The 22906-nt window shown below is 46.5% G+C and overlaps 1 protein-coding gene and 1 long non-coding RNA gene across 2 annotated transcripts in view; one reads left to right on the top strand and one right to left on the bottom strand.

Annotated features, from left to right (window-relative positions):
* LOC146863070 (uncharacterized) overlaps positions 1-1631 on the bottom strand; it is a 374800-nt gene extending 373169 nt beyond the window's left edge. Inside the window, exons 1-2 of the long non-coding RNA XR_014978211.1 lie at positions 1496-1631; positions 1297-1362 (exon numbers count right to left, since the gene is read on the bottom strand). This is a non-coding gene — a long non-coding RNA (uncharacterized LOC146863070). The remainder of the gene's footprint in view (positions 1-1296; positions 1363-1495) is intronic.
* The window catches only part of JAKMIP1 (janus kinase and microtubule interacting protein 1), a 1879738-nt gene that overhangs the window by 796413 nt on the left and 1060419 nt on the right, over positions 1-22906 (top strand). Inside the window, 1 exon segment of the mRNA XM_085642441.1 lies at positions 21234-21446. Coding sequence (XP_085498567.1) covers positions 21234-21446 — 213 coding nt within the window.

Genomic DNA, 22906 nt, shown 5'->3' with positions numbered 1-22906 from the left:
GCATTATTTCTACATTGCAAAGTGCCTCATTGTTGTGTTACGCATTGCATTATGTTTACTTTGCACAGTGCCTGATTGTTGCGTTACGCATTGCATTACTTTTCCATTGCAAAGTGCCTGATTCTAGAATTATGAGGTGCATAACATTGTATTAGGACTACAGGGGAACGTTTAGAAGTGCTCATTAATATCACCAGAACTTACAAGGGCTGGCTGGCCTAACAACCAAGGAAAAATAACAAATGGGGGAGAGAGTAAAGAGGTATAAAGATAGAATCTACCTCCTGTTCAACTTTTCACAAACAATGATTCTACCCTATGTATTGGCCAGTAAAATTATTTTTTAGTTTTTTTAGTGATTCTGAAAAAAGTGTAGTAGTGATCCATGAAATGTCATGGAAATGCACTAAGGGATTTTAAAATACCCCTCACACACTACGAATCCCAAAGTGTCATGCTTCATCACAAGGGTTTTCCCGTCCCTCGACGGGGCGGGGCGTGCTGCAACCTACGGATACGCGGGAGCACTGTTGCTGTGAAAATAGGCTATGTGTAGTGAAGGAGTGAGAGTGGTAGGGTCTGTGAAAGATACAAAGAAATTAAAAATTCCCTGACTAGTGGAAAAAACTAATTTTATTCACTTCCCTAGCTGGAAACATTAAAAATGGGGATTTGTAGGGGGTGTACTTTAATGCGATGCCCCCTACTGGGTCAACATGTTTCGTAAGCAGTCCCCACTGCTTTACTCGTCAGGACCTAGTGTGATCCCTACTGCACTCAAAATATATTACTTGTTTATATATGTTCTATGCCTATCTTTCAAAAGCCAACCTGCAAAAATAAGCAAGTCTGAAAAAATGGGGGGAAAATAGCCCCTAGTAGTTTCAACAAGCAATTTGGTATCTGAAATGATAAAAAACACGGAGTAAACAACCTGTTTGATTGTTTATCTAAACACATCCCCATAACGTGGAATCACACTGTTAGTCAAATTCTCGTGATATATTTTTCTATAGTTTCTGAAGCTCTGCACTTCTTTATGATAACCGGCGACTGTGCTGGCCGCTCTTTCTTAACTTAATGTTAGTTTGCTGAAAACACACATTTATTTAAGAAGACAAAACAAAACACACACACACACTCGTACATACTTTCCCGTTTCATACAGCCCGGGGGCACTGTCAGGATATAATCAATCGTACATCAGGAAATGTAGACACACTGAGAAATGGAAAAATGCGCTTGTCATAGCTAGTTTGGCAAAAAATTATCCCGTAAGAGCAAATATGTACATACACTACTTGGAATGATAGTCAGGCTTCATGAGCTTTCACCGAAGGGGAGGTTGCCTTGAATTAATCTCTGTTGGTAAAGTGAAAAATCACATCACATTAGTGTTTACTGATCTCACTGTGTGTTCAAAGTGAGATTGCGAAGACTTGTGAATGTTAAATAAACGAGCCGGGTTTAAAGACTTGGCTCGAGTCTTACTCACATGAAAAAGGATATGCCCTCGCTTCTAAATACCTCCGTGCAGCTCCGTGGAACGTTTTGAATGCGTTCGCATAGAGTATCCGATGTTAATTGAAGGAAAACCCGCAAACCGGCTTTCCAAGAAAGACTAGAGCGTTAGAAAAATCAAAGATGGCCGCTGCCTCTGTGCCGATGCTATGATGAAAAAGGCACTACTTCCTGGATCGGCGGGGAATGACCGATCCGGTTGAAAAGAAGGAAATGAGTAAATAAGAAACCGGGGTTCGGTTTTTAGACCAACTTAAGGATTTAAAAGGCTATTTGTTCTATGCCAAGTTCAAAAACAGGCCTTTCTTGAATCGGTAGAAAAATGATCTATATGCATGATCCATCCTCCAAAGTTGACACATACCATGATTGGCGATGCGTGTAGTGACAAGAGGCTGTCAGAATTATTGCATTTACAAGTGTAACCAAATGTTTCACCACAGCGTTGTTAGGAACATACCTTTTGATGATATTTTTGTGGTCACTATCTGGAGTTGACATGGTGCAGAAACAAGGAGAATTACATATATATATAAAAAAAATAACATATATATATATATATATATATATCATGATCTCCTGTTTTATGTAATATGAGGAAAAAGGATGTCCTCAGATGTTCAATGGGACAAACTATGGGATATAAAAGTATCTGAAACTCCATTCATTATGATAGTCTGGTGGTCCTTGTGACAATCATAGTTGGCACCATGGGATTTCATCGTTTAAACCACTAACGTTATTCCTCAAACGGAACACCCATCTCTGTTCCTTTTCAAAGAGGTACCTCTCGTTAGGGACCTGTTCAATCACTGTCCAAGAGATGACCTCAGGTATGTGTCCTTTTTCCAGGAAGTGGGATGCCATTTTTGGGGTGCTTTTTTTGCACCTAATGTTGCTTTTGTGTTCTCCTATCCTTGTTTTTACTGTTTGTGTTGTCATTCCCACATACTCCAGTAAGCATGGATAGGTGATGAGGTATACTACGTTGCTACTGTTGCAAGTGGTGAATTTTCTCTGTTCCCATGTTGAGGAAAGTGATTTATTTGCTTTTCCTTGTAAATTGGCAGACTTTGCATTTCCCACATGGGTGGTGACCGTGTATACTAGCCATTGCTGTTGATTGGCCTGTTGGTTCACTATTTCTTGGTCTTGTGTGTACAATCATGTCACAAATGCTTTCCCCTCGTCTGTGAGAGAAAATAGGTTTAGGGAGATTCATTCCACCACTATTTAGGATCCGCCAGTGCTTATTGACGATCTTGGTTACCTGATTGGAGTTGGTGTTGTATGTTGCAATACAGAATGGCCGTCTGTCATCAGGCTTAGGGTAGGCAGGTTCTAGAAGACTCTCTCTGCAGTTGTTGCGTACCCTTTTTTAGGCCTGATCTATTACCCTCTTGGGGTATTGTCTTTTTTCAAGTTTCTTTTTGAGATCCTCTGATTGTATTTTGAAGTCGGTAACTTCTGTACAGTTGCGTCTAAGAAGTAAAAATTGTCTGTAGGGAAGATTGTCCCGTAGATGTTTAGGGTGGCCTAACCAGCCAGGAGGAATATTACAAATACGCATATGTTGGATTTATATCGTGTGGTCTTATCTTATATCTTTTTATATACAATTTATACTCGGTTTCATAAAACTCGTGTGGAGTCCATTTGTGGTGCCATCATTGGGTCGCTTTGAGCATGGTTGCAAATACTTTACACATTTGCCTTAAAGATAAGCCTGGCTGCTCGTGCCAAGCTACCAAGGGGGTGAGCGGGGGCTATCTGAGAAGGTGTCCTTCCTTTCCCTGACGTGGAAACGCGGGTCCCTATTTGGTCTAAGGTGCCTACCTCAGCCAACCAGGGATCCCGGGTCTAACAATCCCCTAGGTGTCTTATGGCTTTCTCATAGTTAATAGAATGTCATCAGCATATAAAAATGTATAGTGTCGCGTATTTTTAATTAGCACTCCATTGATGGTGTGTCTCCACCTTACTGTTTCGGCAAGTGATTCGAGAACCAAAGCAAATATTAAGAGGGACTGGAGGAAGTCCTATCTCTCTTCCATATTTATTGTCCGTCAGGTATCTGCATCCTGTTTTTACCTGGGCCGTTTTTTCATTATATAGAAGTGAAACGCTGTGCAGGAATCTTTCCCCAAAATTCTATCTTTCAAGCGCTTTGGACATGAACTGTCAATTGACCGTATCAAAGGCCCTGCGCACATCTAGGTTAGTCAGTGCGCATGCTTCCCATGTCTTGCATATATGGTCAAGTATAAGAACAGCTCTAATATTAGTGGTGGTATTAATGTCACCCACAAATCCTGCCTGGTGAGAGTGTGCTGATTATCTGCTCACTGTGCAGGGCTAAAACGTTTCTCTGCATTGTATTGTCCATTATCCACATTGATAATGGATAGTGGTCTGTAAGATTCAACCTCAAGCTTGTCTTTGCCTGATGTCAGAAGGACTACCACCATCACATCCCTGAGTGTGTGCGGTATTTTCCCTTTCCTTAACGCTTCATTTTACATTTTAAAAGGAGATTTGATCAGTAAGCCATAATTTCCTGGTGTTTTACCCATACACATCTACTGTATCGCTCACTTTGTCATTTATGTGTAAAGGTACAGTAAGCCTGTCTTTTAAGCCCACCCTCAACTTGGGTACTTTTGCCTCATTCAGTACCCCTGCTATAATTTGGTCCTTGTTTTGTCCGTACTCACAGTACACAAAAGTATACAATACTTTAAATCTGTTGTTGATCTCCACGTGGTCTGTAGGTGTTTGACTTATACTGCCCTTAACTGCCATTATCACTTTATTTCCTTTTTCCCTGTTCAGCAGCCAATCTAATAAATGTCAGGTATTATCTAATTGTTCTTGTTGGTCTATGTGCTGCGTATATTCCCAATATAGTTTCCCGGTCTCTCCTTTGCTTCTTCTAGGTCTTCCATCATCATAACCCTAGTTCTGTAGTCCTCGTGTCCAAGTACTAGTTGGTTTTTCGCTTCTTGGATTTCCTTTTTTAATGCATTTATATTGTTTATCATGGTCCTTCTTATCCAGTAAAGGGTGATCATATATTTCTCCAGTATTATATCTTTTATAGATTCACATGCCTGAATCTTCCCCATCGTCATGGTGGGAGTCCCACGGTAACCGAAGAAAGAACATCACCCTAGACCTCCATAGAACAGACAACTCACTTAAGTAACATTTCAGCCTCATTTTATAACATCCACATTTCAGCCAATCACAGTAAAGACCTCAGTTTCCTTCTCCACCGAGCCACCATCCTTAGATTTCTTACCGCATGTTGTGTGATAGGGAGTCTCCCTTAGCTCTGCTCAGTTACAGTATTTCTTCTTCAACTTTTGTCCTCCAGTCTCAGCTTTTGATACTCTTAAGGTATTTGCTGGACTTTATACTCTTGCCCTTACTTACAGTTGAGATACCAGAGCCTAGAAAATGGCTGTTTAGGCCCTGAAAGACCTGTGGGAAGTGTAGGCTATTTTCTGAAGACCCCCACAAACAGTGCCATTATTGCCTCTACCCTGACCACAAACACAGGTAATGCAAATATTGCTGCACCTTTTCATCTAAAACCCTCAAAGACAGGGCAAGTAGGCTGTTACTCTGGCTACAGAAGAGGAAGGCTGCTTCAGACTCTGAGTCTGAAACTGAGGAAAAGGTCCATTCTTCCTAAAGGAAATGAAAGGATTACATTATGGGGACTCTAAGAGATCTAAGTCCCAGGACAAATCTAAACCAAAACACCACAAGAAACCTCACAGAGGCTTCAAAGCCTTCTTCAGCTCCTGCGTCAGCTTCTCTGACTCCTCTCAGAGACCAATCTTATTGACTGTCGACGTCGAAGATACCACTCTCCTCAATCAAGAAAACCTGAGTTCCTGCACCGTTGACGGCTTCGTCGGCGATGACTATGATGGTCAAGACGTCGAAGGCAGCGGGAGCTTTGACAGTGTTAATGATTTTGTCGTCGATGAGGTCTTCACCGTTGAGGACCAGTGCCGCAGACGATCTCATCGGCGGTTGCACGGTGGTCAAACCCTTCGATGGGACCGTCGACAGAGGGAAATATCATTCTCCTTCAGCCCAAGCAGATTAAGGATTTCTCCAAGATATCCCCTTTACCTCCTGCTCACCTTTTGGACTTCCAAGAGTCAGCGGATAAAAGTATGTTTGGCCCTGCATACAGTCCATCGCAGTTAAGGGTCAAGTGCCAAGATTCTGATGATGAGAACATTGAAGACAATGATCCATCATCTTACCTGGCAGGGGAATTCTCTTTTGCGGAAAGAGACATGTCTGTTATGCAGAGGCTGTATTCCTTCCAGGAACGTTACCCTTACTATGATGGGGAGGAGGAGCAGCGTCATCAGTTTAGGGAGCCATCAATGAACATTCCAGTGTCTCTGGTATCTGATCTCCGTCATATGATTGACGACTATTACAGGCGTTTTCCGTACACAAATACTCCTCAGAGGCCTTAACCTCCCCAAGAGGTACTCACTATTCTTCCGGGCCAAAGCACTCCCAAATCCACCAGGGAAAAGACCCTCCCTCCTCCTATAATCAATCCAGAGGATACTCAGGATGCTCCGACAGAGGAAGGGGAAATACAAACGGACATAGGCACCCATGATAAATGGGATGACTACATAGTACACAATGGATACTACCATCTCCCATCCCTCCTGATGCGAATTCTCCTCCTGCAGCTATTGGGGGATTTCCTGATCTTCTAGAGCATACCTCCAAACATTTTAATTTGTGCCAATACCAGCTAATCAAACTGAATGTTTTCTATATGATTTTAAACCAGGCACTCAACTTTCAGTAAGTGCAATTCCTATAGTTGACTTTCTGTGGCAAGAAGGGTTAAGCTAATGAAAACACCTGCCTTAGTTCCAGCTGTCATTCCAAAACTGGACAAAAAAATACAAGGCTCCTGCGACTCGCCTGCATGCCTAATTGATTCACCCGAGGCCAGACTCTGTCATCATGCAAGCAGCGCAGAGAAGAGCCAAGAATCCAGCGTCCCCGTGCACAGCCACCGGACAAGGAGCGCCACTACGGCATTGGCAGACACCTCCATTAGAACCTCTAATGCCATGGCCAGAGATATGACCGGCATCTCTACTCTGTTGGAGTATCTCCCCGAAGAAAAAATATAAAGAGGCTAAAGATATTCTATTGGAGGGAGAAAGAACGTCCTCGATCTCCTTGAAATAGCCATGGACATTTCATCCGCTGCGTTTTGCCAGATGGCAGGAGCAGCGGCTCGTCGTTGCCAAGGATGGCTAAAGGCAACAAACGTTCGTCCAGAGGTCCAGGCCAAGGACATAGACATGCCTTTCGATGGAGAGTGCTTGTTTGGTAAGCACATAGACGAGGCGCTACTATCTATAAAGGTGGACATGCACACAGCCAAAGCCTTATGCAATCTACAGCAGCTTCGCTTTTACGTCCTTTCGAGGTAGAGTGCAGGGGCAAATCTTATCCCGTCCTCAGTTTCAACAGCTATACCAGCCATATCCGCAGAGTTCCTACCATCCATACAACCGGTCTTTTCAATCCAGCAGCGCTCAGCCTTATACGAGAACGGCAGGATGCAAGAGGCAACAATCTGCTGGAAAGTCCCAAGACTCCAATAGGAGGCAATGAAATTTATCAGGCCCATGTCACAATAGTCCCACACCACGATCACGTCTTCTCCACATCCTCCGGAAATGGAACTCCATTTCTTCAGACAAATGGGTTCTAGATATCTTCCAGCACGGCCACACACTGGAATTCATTCAGCATCCTCCAAATTGTCCACTACGGAAAGTTCTGCTGCGTCACCTTCCGGATCTCAAAAAGGAGATAAAGTCACTTCTTCTCAAGCAGTCCATAGAGGAAGTGCCCCTCAACCAGCAAAATCGGGAGTTTTATTTTCACTTCTTCCTCATCAAAAAGAAAAATGGATAATGGAGGCAGGTCTTGGACCTCAGAATGCTGGACAAGTTCATCAAAAAACAATCTTTCAGGATGCTCTCTCTTCAGGACATTGTTCTTATGGAAATAGGGGATTACCTGGCTTCTCTCGATCTCCTTGACGCCTATTTCCATATTCCCAAACACCCTCAGCATAAAAAAATTCTAAGGTTCAAAGTGGCAGGGCGCCATTACCCATTCAAAGTGCTTACATTTGGTTTGAATTCTGCTCCCAAGGTGTTCACCAAATGCATGGCACCGATAGCGGCCTTTTTAAGACGCTCAAGTCACCAGGTGTTCCTGTAATGGATGATTGGCTCATAAAGGCTCTGTCTTTTAAAGCTGCAGAGATTTCAACAAGAGCCTTTTGGGTTATCCTCCAGTCTGTAGGTCTCCACCTCAATCTGGAAAAATCGTCCATTATCCCGGCCAAATCGTTGGTCTTTCTGAGTGCAGGTCTCTACACAGATCTGGGCAAGGCTTTCCTATTCAAGAAAGAATAATGTGGATTATGGGAATGAGCAAGCTTCTTTCAACAAATAAATACTTTCCGTGAGACAGTACAAGTCCATGCTGGGGATGATGTCCTCTTGCATCCCGCTCATCCCCAATTGCCAGCTCCGCATGCGACCGCTGCAGGAGTAGCTCGATGCACAGTGGATTCAGTCTGAAGGCTTATTTAACGACACGGTTTACATTTCAGCAACAATGAGAGCCGCAATGGCCTAGTGGATGTCAAGGAAACCTTTCACATGGCCTCTCTTTCATTCACTCTGTGCCACAGCTGGTGATGACCTCGAATGCTTAAATGGACAGATGGGGGTTCACCTTCAAGAATTACAGGTTCATGGCAAATGGTCCAAACAGGAGTGGCACATAAACATTCTGGAGCTCAAGGCAGTGTTTCTGGGTCTCAAAGCCTTCCTGCCTCAGATCAAGGGTGCATCAGTGCTCATAAGGATGGACAATACTACAACAATGTTTCACCTCGGAAAGCTAGGCAGCACGAGATCTCAAGCGCTTTATCTTTTTTCTCAACAGATATGGGAATGGCTCCTTATCAACCACTTACTCCTTTTGAGCGGAGCACGTGCCGGGTGTTCATAACGAGAAGACTGAATCTCTCAGCAGGGTCTTCAAACAGTGTCACAAATGGGAGTTCAACGACCAGCATTTGAAGGTGGTTTTTCAATCCTGGGGTTATCCTACATTAGATCTATTTGCTACTTTCCTCAACACAAAGTGTCCTCTTTTTGCAAGCAGACATCCTCATCCAAATTTGTGGGAAGATGCCTCCAGTTTCCTTGGACGGGATGTTCTCCCACGCATTCCCTTGTTTTCACTCATTCCTTGAGTACTTCGGAAAAGGAAGCAAGAGTCTTGTCGGCTCATTCTCTTTGCTCCAGGTTGGGCAAGACAATTCTGTTACACTGAGCTGCATAAGCTATCAGAGTGTGCTCCGATTCTCTTCCCTCTAAGGGAGGATCTTCTCTGCATGAACCAGTCCCAAGTGGTTCATCCACAAATTCCCTCTCTTCAATTGTCGGCTTGGCTCCTCACCACTTTGAATTTGGGGATTTGAGGTTTTCCGAGTTGTGCTCTACGATACTACAGTAGTCTCAATCTTCTTCCATGTTGAAATGTTACTCAGCTAAATGGAAGAGAGTCTGTGCTTGCTGTATCTCGCAAGCATTACATGTTTTCTCATCTTCTCCAGAGCAAGTGCTGCCTTATCTCTTGCACTTGGCAAAATCAGGACTTTCTCAATCTACCATAAGAGTTCACCTTGTTTTAATTTCTAGTTATAGAAGACGCTCAAATGAACTTCCCTGTGATCTAATCGACTCTTCAAAGAATTTATGAAGGTACTTTTTAGAGCTTTTCCGCCTGTTAAGCCTCCTCTAGTTCTGTGCCAATTAAACACCGTCCTGTCACAACGAATGCTTCCTCCCTTCGAGCAGTACACAAATGCGAATTGAAGTTCTTTTAGTGGAAAGTGGCTTTTCTCTTGGCCATTACGTCAGCCAGACGTATCAGTGAAATCCAAGCTTTCACAATAAAAGAACCGTATCTTCAATTTTTGCCAGACAGGGTTATCCTACGCACTAACCCTTCTTTTATACCTAAGGTGCCTTAAACTTACCGCCTCAATGAGCTGATTGACTTACCAACGTTCTTTCCTTAACCATCCTCAGCAGCGGAAAGGGCGTTGCATTCACTGGACATTGACCGTTGTTTAATATTTTTTCTACAAAGAACGAAGATCTTCTATAAATCCTCCCAGCTACTGATCTTTCTTTGCGCCTAGGACAAGACAAGCCTTGACCCGGCCAGCATTCCTTGTTGGGTCTCCTCAGCAATTTCCTTCTGTTATGAAAAGGCTGACCTCCCGCTTCCTGTGAAAACACGAGCTCACTCAACTAGAAAAGTGGCCCTGTTTTCAGGAGCATCCCTTCCTCATATATGCAGGGCGGCAACGTGGGCGCACACTCACACATTCACAAAGCATTACTGCCTTGATGGTTGGAAGAAGGCAGATATCGCTGTTTGACAATCTACGCTTCAACGTCTCTTTGCCAAGGGTAGGCAGCTTTTAGCCTTCTATGTTCTTTACATACTGATTGTAAATTTGTATATATATTATTCTCTTCTTCTTTATTTCTGATGCTACAAGTTTACATCATGGTGGGATGGTTCACCTGTCCACCACCTTTCTTTTTCTCTTATTGTGTTCATACTGCTTACTAGTCGGATTCAAGCATGTGAATCTATAAAAGATACAATACTGGAGAAAAAACAAGTTCCTTACCTGTAAACTGTGTTTCTCCAGTATTGATATCTTTTATAGATTCACATGCGACCCTCCCTCCTCCCCGATTAGGCTCAACAATTACCTCAGAATTGTGTATACCTATAGACTTGTGCTTGAAATCTCGAAATCTGAGGGCTCTTGATTTCCCCATTTATACCCTTATAGCTATCTCCTTCTGTTAATTGTAATCTTTCATTTCATAATACACCTTAATACATAATCAACAGACGTCTGTCATATTGGAGTTCCCATCATTACTGTTTGACCATCAACTCCCTTCCCTCCCATGGGGCCTACCCCAACTTAACCCTCTGAATGGGTAACTTTAGTTCCAACCTCCACCTTCTTTTTCTTGCAATTTATACAACTTTTCTCACAGATGGTTGGTTTATGTGAGTTCCTCCAGATGGGAGGGTCGCTGAGTTTGTCCAATTCAATTCTTCTACTCCCGCTTTAGTGCCTGGATGCCATAGGTGTTTTGGTTTATTTTGTACTTTTTGTAAATGAAATTGATCAGTCTCCTAATCTATGTGTAAAGTATTCCATTGATGCACAACCTGACTGAATATGTAAGTTTACACTGTGTCTGTAGTTCCCTCCATTTGCAAAGATTACTAAATCACACAATATGTGGTTTTATATTGATACCGTACACATTTGGTCCTAGGTTAAATATTATATTAAAGATTGCCTTTTATGCTCTACAGCAATTCATAAGCGTTGATGTTGTATATTCATTTAACTTTTCTATTGTTATTCTTTTGTTTTATATGCCCACTCTGTAGTCTTGATAGAAGGAAATCTGGTTCCTGTTGTCTCAATCTCTCTTTGTTGTCTTGCCACACTAAGGATTTGGATTTTCTCTCCGTTTTTCTCAATCTTCCTTATGAAAATTCAAAGGGGTGCTGCTTGGAAATTGCTGTCTTGTTGTTCTGTGAGCGGTGCCCACTTGTATTTTTCCAGTTGCTTTCTAATCTGTGAAATGTTTTAGGAGAAATTTCTCAAGAAACCTCTCCATCAGAGATTTCATTGCATCTCTATCTGTCTTCCAGGTCTGCCAACTTTTCCTCATTTTTTTCAAGATCTGTCTCAGTTTACTGAGTTCAGATTATCCACTCATTTTGTATTCTATTGCAGATATTCAATGTTATGTCTCAATGGTGTATTTCCTGATTTTATATAGACCCTGTAGTAACAGTGTGACATTAATTGGCATGATTTCTTATTTTCTTGGTAATCACCCTTTCCCCTCCTATAAAACTTGCTTTAGCTCCATGTTGGACGGGGGAGGGCTTTGATGTCTCTTTCTGTGGAGATGTTCGTGTGCGGCTTGACTGCGCCATTTTTGCTACGCCCTTTTCCGTTGAGTATTTAGACAGAGTAGAGAGCTTCCCTTTTCCTTTGTGCAGAATTAGCTTACACTAGATTCTGTTGGCACTAGACCCCTTACAGTTATGTCTATTTTTCAAATTTATATTATCAGGATGGTTACATTTTGTCATCGTATTCTGTTAATATTTCCTTTGATACACTTTTTTTTTTTTTTTTTTTTAAAGCTTTATTTAGATTGGCAAATTCAAACGGTACACAAATGATAGCTGTGCGTTCACCAATGATAAAGTATGGAGGTACATCACAACACTTCCAGCTCCCTGACAAGATGTGTAACTTATGGATGGCATCCGACATCAGAACCCCCTTGATCAATCCCCCATCAATACTTGTCTAAATTGAAACAGATGAAACTGACATCAACAATCCACACCCAGGGCCCATAGCCACCCCGTCCCTCCACGCATACCCCGCTACCCATGTGAAGTCCATGCCATCTACCCCCCCACAACAAACGCCCCATGGAACATACCATCCCATTCATTCCTTGACGTCCCCATTCTCCCAACGCCCATGTCGACTCGCCTACCCCACTCCCGTTGGAACTATACCGGAATGTGCGGGTGACGAGGGGGAACCGGGGAGGCCCGCAATGTATGTTTTGTAAGGGCCCCAAATGTCCCTAGGACGCGCCGCTGCGGGAAGGAGACTGGAGTAGAGTTCGCTATTCGTGCTGCAAAACGCCATGGCAGTGAGCCACGATTTGACCGTAGGAGCCCGTCTATCCCCCCAGCGCCTGGCGATTTCACGTTTGGCCAGAAGTAGACCCATAGCGGCCAACCTACGAACGTTCTTAGGGAAATTTGCTGTATAGCCCAACAACGCAACCTCCGGAGCGGGAACCAGTGTAAGCTCTAACATGTCTTCCAAGACCTTGTAAACTTGTGTCCAGAATGATTGCAGCCTCGGACAAGTCCAGGACAAGTGTGCGAAGTCTGCATGCGGTGCCGAGCACTTCCAACAGAGGTGAGGTCGTGCAGGGTCAATGGAATGGAGTCTGTCTGGGGTCATGTACCAACGGCGTAGGAATTTATAGTGAAGGAGTTTGTGACGACTGTTCAGTGACACCGTAGCAGTAACCTTACAGCAGGCCGTCCACTGTTCATCCGTAATAGGCCTACCCAAGTCCGTCTCCCATTCCGCCCGCGCCCGGTCATCCGCACAAGGGAGCAAAGCCGCACACGCCTTGTACAGCCTCGAGACTACATGGGCCCCCGTATCTCTGTCAATAATGATGGTAAGGGGTTCGAAGGAAGCAGGCTCAAGGGGGAAACCCACAATTACCGCCCTGGCCGCGCAATAGAGTCGGCGAAGAACGAACCTATCCATGAATGTAGCCTCGCTGAAACGCGCCTCTTCCGACGCCGAGAATATGTGCCCTCCCGGGTATAAATCTCCCATCTTGGTGAGGTTAAATTTACTTAACGTTCGCTGCACAAGCGCCTCATCTGTGCCCGGCAGTAGCCCCGGGTTGCGAATAGGGAGCGAAGAGGAATATAGGCGAGGGTGAGCTAAATAGCTCAAAAGTTTCTTCCAGGCCCAGCTAGTAGTGGACACTGTTTGGATATCCACTGGGCTTCTGGGGATACCCTTGGGCAGAACGGCAGCCAACTGGCCTGGGAGAACAAAGTCTGCCTCAGGGCGCAGAATCCGGATCCGAGCGTCCGGATGGTACCAGGCATAGGCATGTGCACACTGCGCGACCAGATAGTATAGATACAGATCCGGTACGCCGAGGCCTCCCCTATCTTGTGGGAGTGTAAGAGTCTTCCAGCAAATCCGGGGGTGCTTCCCGCCCCAGACCAGTCGGATCAGGAGGGACCTCAAGGTGGAAAAGAAAGACCGAGTGAGGGGAACAGGGATATTGTTAAAAAGATACAAAAATTTGGGGAGCACTATCATTTTTATGATGGCTATTCTGGCCGACATGGAGAGCGGGAGGCGCAACCAACCCTCTACCTGCGTCTCCAACCGCGCCACCGCGCGTCCATAATTGAGGCGGATGATTTCGTCTGTGCTCAAATGGATCTGAATGCCCAAGTAGTGTACTGAATCCGAGCCCCACTCCAATGGGAACTCACACTGCCACGGGGAGGTGCCGCTAGTCAATGGGAATATGATGGATTTGTGCCAGTTTATGCCCAGTTCCGAGTGGCCACCAAAGCGTAGGATCTCACGAATCAGGGGGGCAAGATTGATGTGCGGCTCCCTTACATACAGGATAGTGTCATCTGCGTAAAGGGAGGCAAGCAACGGGCCCGTTCTAAACTGGAGACCCCTGTGGAGGTGCCGTTCCTGGAAATGCCGAATCAGGGGGTCCATGGCTAAAATAAACAAGAGCGGGGAAAGCGGACAGCCCTGTCGCGTGCCACGCGTTAGAGAGAAAGGTCGGGATAACGTACCGTTGATACGCAGGCGTGCCGTGGGGCGGCTATAGAGGAGACGAGTCGTGGCCAGAAAGTTCGCCGGCATGCCCATGCGTTCCATAACGGCAAGAAAGAATGGCCATTCTAAGGAATCAAACGCCTTCTCGGTGTCAAGTAGGATCGCAGCCGCAGGTGTGGGCGGGTTAATTCTGTGCAGAACAGTGAATAACGTCTGCAAATTCAGCGACGTCGAGCGACGTAGGACAAAGCCCGCAAAGCATGGGCGAGATAATGAATTCCATCAGCTGGGAAAGTCTGTTGGCCACTATTTTGGCTAAAATCTTATAGTCGGTGTTTAAGAGGGAAAGGGGTCTATACGACCCACACATCGATGGGTCCTTGTTTGGCTTCGGGAGCAGGACCACGACCGCCTCTCGAAGAGTAGCCGGGAGCGAACCACGCTCCAACGCCTCCGCATAGACCTCTATGAGCTTAGGCGCCAACAGATCAGAGAAGGCCTTGTAGAAATCTCCGGAGAAGCCATCAAGACCCGGAGCACTTTAATCGCTCCCCGCACCTCCGCCACCGTTATGGGCTCCGCCATAAACTCCTGCATGCCCCTATCTAGAAACACGAGCACAATTTCCGACAGGTAGGCGTCCCGAGCGGCCGTGGATTCACCCAATTTGGAGGTATATAACTCAGTATAATAGGCCAGGAATTCATCCCGAATCTCAGCGGGCTGCGTGCGGAGCGTACCATCCGCTCCCCGCACTTCGGTTATCAGGGACTTACTATACGGCGGTCTCAGAGCCTGTGCGAGCGTGCGCCCCGGCCGATCCCCCTCCCCATACCGCCGAGCCACACGATATTTCCCCAGATTTAGGATCTCCTTGTCCGCAGCCTCCCGAAAGTCCAACAGGAGGCTCAAGCGCCTGGCAAACACCTCGTCGGAGGGCGACCGTCGCGCCTCCACGTCAATCGCATCCAGCTGCGCCTCTAAGTGCGTGATTGTTGTGCGTAGCGCCCTCAGGACCCCAGCCTGTTTAGCAATGCAAACCCCTCTGATATAGGCCTTGAACCCCTCCCACAGGACAGCTCACGAGTCTACCGAGCCAGTGTTTAGCGCAAAATAGTCTTCTATTGCTTCAGACACCTCATGGACAAACAGATCATCCAGAAGTGCCCTTCCGGGAAAACGCCACTGCCGCTCAAACCCCTCCGGGCGGGGAACGTCCAAACCCAGTACTACAGGAGAATGGTCAGAATAGGTTCTAGGGAGGGTTCCTGATGCGCGAAACTAGAGACACAGGCCCGGGGATAGGAGCCAGTAATCAATCCTGGTCCAGGTGTTGTGTTGCCCAGAGAAGTGCGTGTAGGCCGTAGTGTCTGGGTTGCGCGTGCGCCATACGTCAGTGAGAGAGAAACGAGTGCAAAGGTCCAGGAGCGCGCGTCTAGCCCTAAGTTTGGAGTCAGTGGCCCCGGAGGTGCTATCGAGCCCCACATTCAGTAGCAAGTTGAGGTCGCCTCCAAGCAGGATGGCAGCGGGTGCTAGGAAGGCCAACTGGGCAGCAAGCGCGTGGAAAAAATCCGGGGAATCCATGTTAGGAGCATATACACATACCAGAGCGACCACGTGTCCCATCAGCACTCCTTTCACAATGCAATAACGCCCTTCCCTGTCCCCCAGGAATGTCTGGCAGTGGAACGGGAGCCTTTTATGAATTAGGACCGCTGTGCCTCTAGCATAGTTGCTGAAATTGGAAAAATAGCGGTGGGCGCCCCAGGAAGCTGCAAAACTGGTATTCCCCGATGGGTGTAAGTGTGTCTCTTGAAGAAAGGCAATGTCGACCCTGTGCCGATTCAAGTAATGTAGTATTTGTTTGCATTTACGCTGATTATTTAGGCCACGGACATTCCAAGACATTAAGGAGAGATTGGCGGGAGTTACATTCAGACCTATCTGGGCCATCGATGCCAAACTGTTCGTAGCAGGAGCAGGAGCGATGCTGCGCCTCCGTGTACCAAAGATAACAGCTCACACACAGCCAAGTCATGAAAAGCAAACTTAAACATCCCCACCCCCTCCCCCCACCCAGCCAAACCACGCAAACGTGAGGCAATCCCCAACCTGGAAGAAAAAAACATAGCTCGAAATAGTAATACCAAATGTATACCAAAAAAAGAAGGCAGAGCATCATAACCCAGAAGTACACCCAACGGTTTCAACCAAAGGGGGGTGACGACGATCCGCAATCAACCCAGCGCTGCATAGCAAATATATACCAATTATTCAAAAAGTCCTCCAATAACAAGAGTCAATGTAAGCTAAGTTAGAGCCTGGGCGCCGTCTCAGCCGACACCGGAGGTTGCAAACAGGTCCTGGCTGTGCGCAGAGTCACTGCGAGGGGGGGAACGTCCATCCTCGTCACCCCCCGGCGGGCCCCGACGCGGCTTGTAGTTACGACAGAATTCCTGCACCGCCGTGGGGGTATCAAAGAGCCGAGTACGGCCCTCGATGTCGACCCGTAGACGAGCCGGGTAGAGCATTCCATATTTGAGGCCCAGATTTCGCAGCGCAGCCTTTGCACCCGCATATTTCCGCCTGGCCTCCTGGACCGTGCCCGTGAAATCAGGGTAGAAGGAAAGTCTCGAGCCCTGCCAAGTGATCTCACCCTTTTCTCTGGCTAGGCGCAGGGCAGTGTCACGGTCCCGAAAGTTCATGATACGGGCAATAAGCGGGCGCGGCGGGAGCCCCGGGTTAGGCCGCGGCCCCAAGGAGCGGTGGGCCCTCTCAACCACAAAGCCCGGAGTGAAGGCTTCTCTCCCAAAAATGTCAGTAAACAACTGTTCCACAAAAACGTCAAGCCGGCCCGTGGCCGTGGATTCCGGAACCCCGGTTATCCGCACATTGTTGCGCCGACTGCGCGATTCTAAATCTTCGTTCTTGATGGCCACTTCTTTCAAGATACGCTCAAGCTTGTCTACCCGCTTGGACTCCTGTACTGCTTTGTCCTCGAGAGTAGAGATCCGGGCCTCAGCTTCTCCCAGACGCTGGTCATGAGCCTGGATCTTAGCCCCCATGTTCTCCAACGTCTTGTCCAGGGCATCGAAGCGGCCATCCAAGGCCCTGAAGCCAGCACGCATTTCCTGAAGCCAGTCCGGGGACAGGGCATCGGTCAGCGGGCCGCCGGACGCCCCCTCGGCCGGGCCCGGCATGGCAGGGCGATCCCCCGCAGGCTGTTCAGGGAGTTTCTCAAATGGCAATGTTTTCTGCTTGGGGTCTTTGCGACCCATGCCACCAACTGTCCGAGGGCCACCAGCCCGCTGCCTGTAGAGTAAGGTCGGCTCAGCTATGCTGCAGCAGTATTCCGGCAGGATAGTTCAGCCTGTCGTCAAGCCGCCCAGGTCCCCCAGGTGCCGCAGTGCCCACCGGATGCCGACGCAGACCCGACTACACCGCGCCGTCGGTCCGGGACATCACCAGGTGCAGCAGGCAGGGTCCAGAGTGGAATGGGGGGGGACCATAGCGAAGCAGACCTCAGCCTAGCCCCAGTGGAGCCAGGTAGGGCGAGGGAGGACAGCACGACCAGGCCGCAGTACACAGGTCGCGTCCAGGGCGGGCCCGAGGAGAGCGGCGGAGACAGCCCGAGCGCTAGACCAGCGCAGCGTCCAGCCCGCCCCCCCGAACCGCCAGCGGGCCACCCCGCAGCCTCCCCCCGGTCCCCCGACCGCGTGACCAGGGGCCCCAGGGAGGAGGACACGAGCAAGGACACGCCCGGCGCGCCCGGCAAGATCCGGGCACCCGGCGCCCCCCAGCCCGCAGCGGCGCAGGGAGGACCGCAGACACCCGTCAGCCCGCACCCCGGCGCTCAACGCCCCCCCCCCCTCCCCCCCACGCCCCGTCCCCGGGTACCTGATTCACGGGCGGCCTCTGGTCTCTCACTCCCGTCTGTACAGCCCGCAGTCGCCCGCCATCTTGGGACCTAGGGCGATACGTCCTTAGCCGGTCTCGAGCGCCCCAATCATCGTCGCGGCTCGCTCCGGGGTCTCAGGATCTTCAGCGGCGACGCCAGGAGTACCGTGCCCGCGGCAGGAGGGGAGGAAAGGAGCTTTAGCGCCGGGCTGGCGGCGGAGCTTCAGCGCCGCGCGGCCATCTTAGCTCGCGGCTCGGCCACGCCCCCAATATTTCCTTTGATATACTTAATACTGTGGGTGTGCCTTCTGCATTTAAACTTTCACTCTTTCCCTCTCAGGCCTGTTTGCATCCTGCTCATCAGCTATGCCAGGTGGCATAAGACTCTGCAGTAGTATCTGAAGTCTCAGTGGTCCCAGCACCAAGGGAATCTGTCTGAATTCATCCGGTTTCAGAAGAGGCTGCAAAAGATTTGCAGTGGTGTCTTCTTGACTGCGGTTTAACCGGTGGCAGGCCCCTCTCCCTTTCTCACCCAGAGGTGATGATGGTGCATCGCTGCTAGGTTGGAGAGGCTGTTTCTGAGAGGTGAAGATCACAGAACTCTGGTCTTTGGCAGAATTCCAACTCTAATTCAATCTGTTAGAAGTGCAGGCAATTCCCCAAGTGTTAAAGGGCGTTCTACTGTCCATCAAGGAGAGCAACATTGGCATGTGGCTTTGCAACAAGCAGGGCAGAGTGGGATCCTGGGCTGTGTGCCAGGAAGCCCAGCACTTCTGGAACTGGCTGAGTTGTCAGGGAAACCCGCTGGTCATACACCACTTAGCAGGATCTTTAAATACCAGGGCGGACATACTCAGCCATTGACGCTTAGCAGATCACGAATGGTAGCTACAACCGAAGATGGCGCAGGGCGTATTCCAACAGTGGGGAGAACCCTGACTAGATCTTTTCACCACAGTCGAGAGTGGGCAGTGTCAAAATTGTTGCCTGGGGTGTTTCCAAGAAGGCTTTTTCTCTGCAATGCATTCACTCTAGAGTGGAGCATGGGATTCCTGCATGTTTTTCTGCCTCTTCTGCCCTGAGTACTGATGAAGATCAGGAATGACAGGGTCCAAGTCATACTAGTGGCTGCAGATTAGGCCAAAAGTGTGTGGTTATCGGATCTTCTGGGCATAAGCTTCTGTCCTTCTATCAGATTCCCACTTTGGGAGGATCTTCTGTCTACACATCCATGCTGGGATATTAAGTTGCAACAGTTGACTGTGTTTGATCTGCCTCCTGAGGTCGTGGATGTTATCCTTGCTGTGCGGTGACCATCTAAAAAGTTCATTCATGCTGGGCACTCAATCAAATATATGGCCTGGTGTTGAGTCCGCATAACAGGGTCATTGCATTGGATTTTTCACTATTTGTTTTGTCTTTATTCCAGCAAGGAGCTGTATTAGGCTTCCAGCAAGGAGCTGTATTAGGCATCAGTAAGGGTTATTTGTCGTCCCTTCCAGCCCTTTCAAGTTTATTAGACCAATCATTCTTGTATAAATCACCTATTGTTATGAGGCTTATAAAAGGTTTAACATACATTTTCCGACCCAAACGGTTTGTGATGCTACAGTGGGACCTTAAATTAGTCCTGACTTTTTTCTAGTGCACTCCCTTTGAGCCGATACACAACTGGTTGTTGCGTTTATTGGCTCTAAAGGTTGTCTTCCTTGTCGCTATCAGTTCAATGAGTAAAGTGATAGCAACTAGGAGAGCAAGTGAGTGAGTTCCCGGCTCTTTTGGTTAAATCATCCTACGCCACCATTTGTTTCCTTATAAACTGGTGCTGAGGACAAGGTGGCCTTCCTGCCGAACGTTGTGACTCCTTTTCATTTTGTACTGTCCATCACCCTCCCAGCGTTCTTTGTCCAGCCTCAATCCTCGAAAGGGTAGCAGAGACTCCATTGGGTAGACACCAAAGAAGCTTTAAACTTTTACACTGATAGTATTAAAGTCCATTGGGTGGACGATCAGCTTGTTGTGGAGTTCTCAGAGGCAAAAACAAGTAAGGAGGTGCAAAAAATGAATTGGTCAAGGTGGATAGTATTTTGCATTAGGGTTATGCATTGGCCTAAAAGCAGCCTCTGGCAGGACTGTGGACCCTTTTCACCAGGGCAAAGGCTGCCACCACTGCGCCGACATGCTTAGTGCCTGTCCTTGATATCTCTCAGGCTACGACATGGGCGTCAATGAAAATGTTCACAAATTACAAAAACCTTGACAGCCAGGTCTGATGGGAAAAGCATTTAGCCCCTTCGTTTCTGTTGGAATTTTTGGTCTGTATCCACTTCTCAGTCCTGCCTCTTTCTGAGGTGTTTCTTTGGTATCTAAGGGGAGGAAATTGCTGTTAGATGTATCCATCAGAACCAACTTACTTACCTTTGGTAATGCTCTTTCTGGTGGATAGTCTATCTAATCGTAGATTCTCCACTGTTCTCCTGTCTCCCCGTTCTGTGGAGTGATCCCTATTTGCCATATAAATAGATTCCAAATTTGAGACCTGAACAATCATTTGTGTTCCTCCTCCAAGGGTGCAGAAAGAGTCCAGAATGAAAATTACGTCTGTGTGCAGGGGCTGTGCTTTAATGCAGTTCTACTCCATAGCTTCTGAAGCAGAGCAGTGTGGCAGCAGGTAGCTTCCGGAGCCAGTCTGGCGCTATGGGATATTCTAAGCATGAATAATCTGCAGTTAGAAAGGGGGTTACCAATGGTAAGTAATTTGTCACAAATGTGAAATCTACCTTCTCACAAGTGCATTATATACTTTGCCACTTGTAATAAGACGAACAACATATCCATAATGTTTGTGATAGAGTAACTCACGTCCAAACTCTAAATTGTCCCTTTAGTGTCTCTACAGTGCTATTTGCACATAATTGTGATGCCTATGAGAACTAAAGCACTTTGCAACAAAGTCTTAATTAATTCCATTCGGAACTTCAAAAATGCTGTCTCGTGCATTATCCATGTGCACAGACCGTTTTGTTGTATATGTAAAACGTTTACTCAGCCAGACCTAACAACAGAGTTTAATGCTCAGTGCCAATTGCCTCTCTTTTAATGAAAAATAAATGCTACCCAAAACTGAGCTTTAGCCTGGTCTACTGTGTTTCAGTTTTTTTTATATAAAAAGGTGTTGCAATAAAGAGTGTTATTTTTCTGTTAATAAACAGTTCTTCCTTTTTCTGTTTTACAGATGGATGAAATTAAAGGTAAAGACCGGGTGATCCTGGCATTGGAAAGAGAGCTGGGTGCCCAGGCTGGGCATACACAGAAGCTACTCCTCCAGAAGGAAGCCCTGGATGAACAGCTTGTCCAGGTGAAGGAAGCTGAACGTTACCACAGCAGTCCCAAGAAAGAACTTCCAGCTGGTATTACAGACATGAGCGAATGGATGGGAAATGTGGTGGTGAGCAAACCAACAGCTTGCAGTTGCGCTCATTTGGGACAATATGTTTAATGTTTAATTGTAATTTTATTTCCATAGCACTTATTAACCCTGACAAGGCATCGAAGCACTTTTCGGCGAGTGGAACTCAACTCCTGTACCCAAAAAGTATTAGTGGTGGGTTAGTAGAGGGAAATTTGAGTTAATTTGTGTGGTAGACATGCAAGTCTGTTTGTTGGATGGTATAGGATAATGGAGGGATAGAAGAGGGAAGAGTCTAGAAAGTATTATCTGGAAGACCACAGTAGTAGTATTAGCTGTTGAATGAGTAAATGGAGAGATGGAGGACGGAAGAGTCTCTAGAAAGGGATTTGGAAGATCATAGTAGTAAGATGAGGTTTGTGATGAGTCAAGGAAGGGATACATGAGGGAAGATTTTAGAAAAGGTTGTTTTTGGAGATCATAGTAGTAAAATGAGGTTTGGTGTGAGTCAAGGAGGGATACAACGGAGGTGGAGGATATATTGAGCATGGTATAGGGTAAGACAGAGTAGTGCATTGTATAGAGTCAGAGGTGTTTGTTTTTTCTTCTTCTACTGTAGGAGTAAAGTAATATATAGATATATAACTACATAGAAAGGGTAAACATGCATAAGAAAGATAATATATTGAGATTTAAAGTTGTATTGTATAAACAAATACTTTCTAGTGTTGCTGTACTTTAAGCTAATTTATTTATTCATTTGTGATACTTTAATAAAATAGAGACCCATACTCATCTAATCAAATAACTTTTAGGAAAACTACACAGTGACCTATAAACATGTTAAGCATAGAAATATATATACTGAAACTAAATTTGTGGTCTACGTATTGGAATGTGGCTGTGGAAAGTGGAATGTAGGTAGCACGATCAGCAAAGCCAATCGCAGGGTCTTGCAGCACATCAGGGCCATTAAGCAGAAAGATAGAGCATACCCAATGGCCAAACATTTTTGGGAAGTACAAAAGGGCAATTTGGCATCCTTGCAATATTATGTAATAAAACATTTGAGAATTCATTAACGTAGAGGGAATAGAGAACTTGAACTACGGCATTTTGAATAAAGGATGATTGCCCTACTAGGGACGGAGAAACCATGGGGCCATAATCTCGATGCAGAAATGTCTGTCCATCTTTGAGGAACCATGCAATCTCCAATTACTTATGACCTGACTTGAAGAATTAACTTGAACTTGTTCTGTCTCCAAAAGAACTTTGACTGTGTTTTGAATGAAATTGAATATTGTTGTGTTCTTGAAGTATGAACCTGCTGATGATGCAATGCACTGAAGCATTTTTTAGAGGGACATCTTCTGAATATGCCTTGCACTTGATAATTGCACCAGCACTTTATGTTCATTTAAGGATCCTGTAGTGAAGAAAAACATGTATCTAGACCAAGCAAGTGTCATACTGCATTAGGACTTGTTACATTGTGG

This window comes from Triturus cristatus, chromosome 2_2 (genome assembly GCF_964204655.1).
Source record: "Triturus cristatus chromosome 2_2, aTriCri1.1, whole genome shotgun sequence".
In the NCBI taxonomy this organism is placed as follows: Eukaryota; Metazoa; Chordata; class Amphibia; order Caudata; family Salamandridae; genus Triturus; species Triturus cristatus.
The sequence above is the reverse complement of the archived record's forward strand: the minus strand, read 5'-3'. Positions and strand labels throughout refer to the sequence as shown.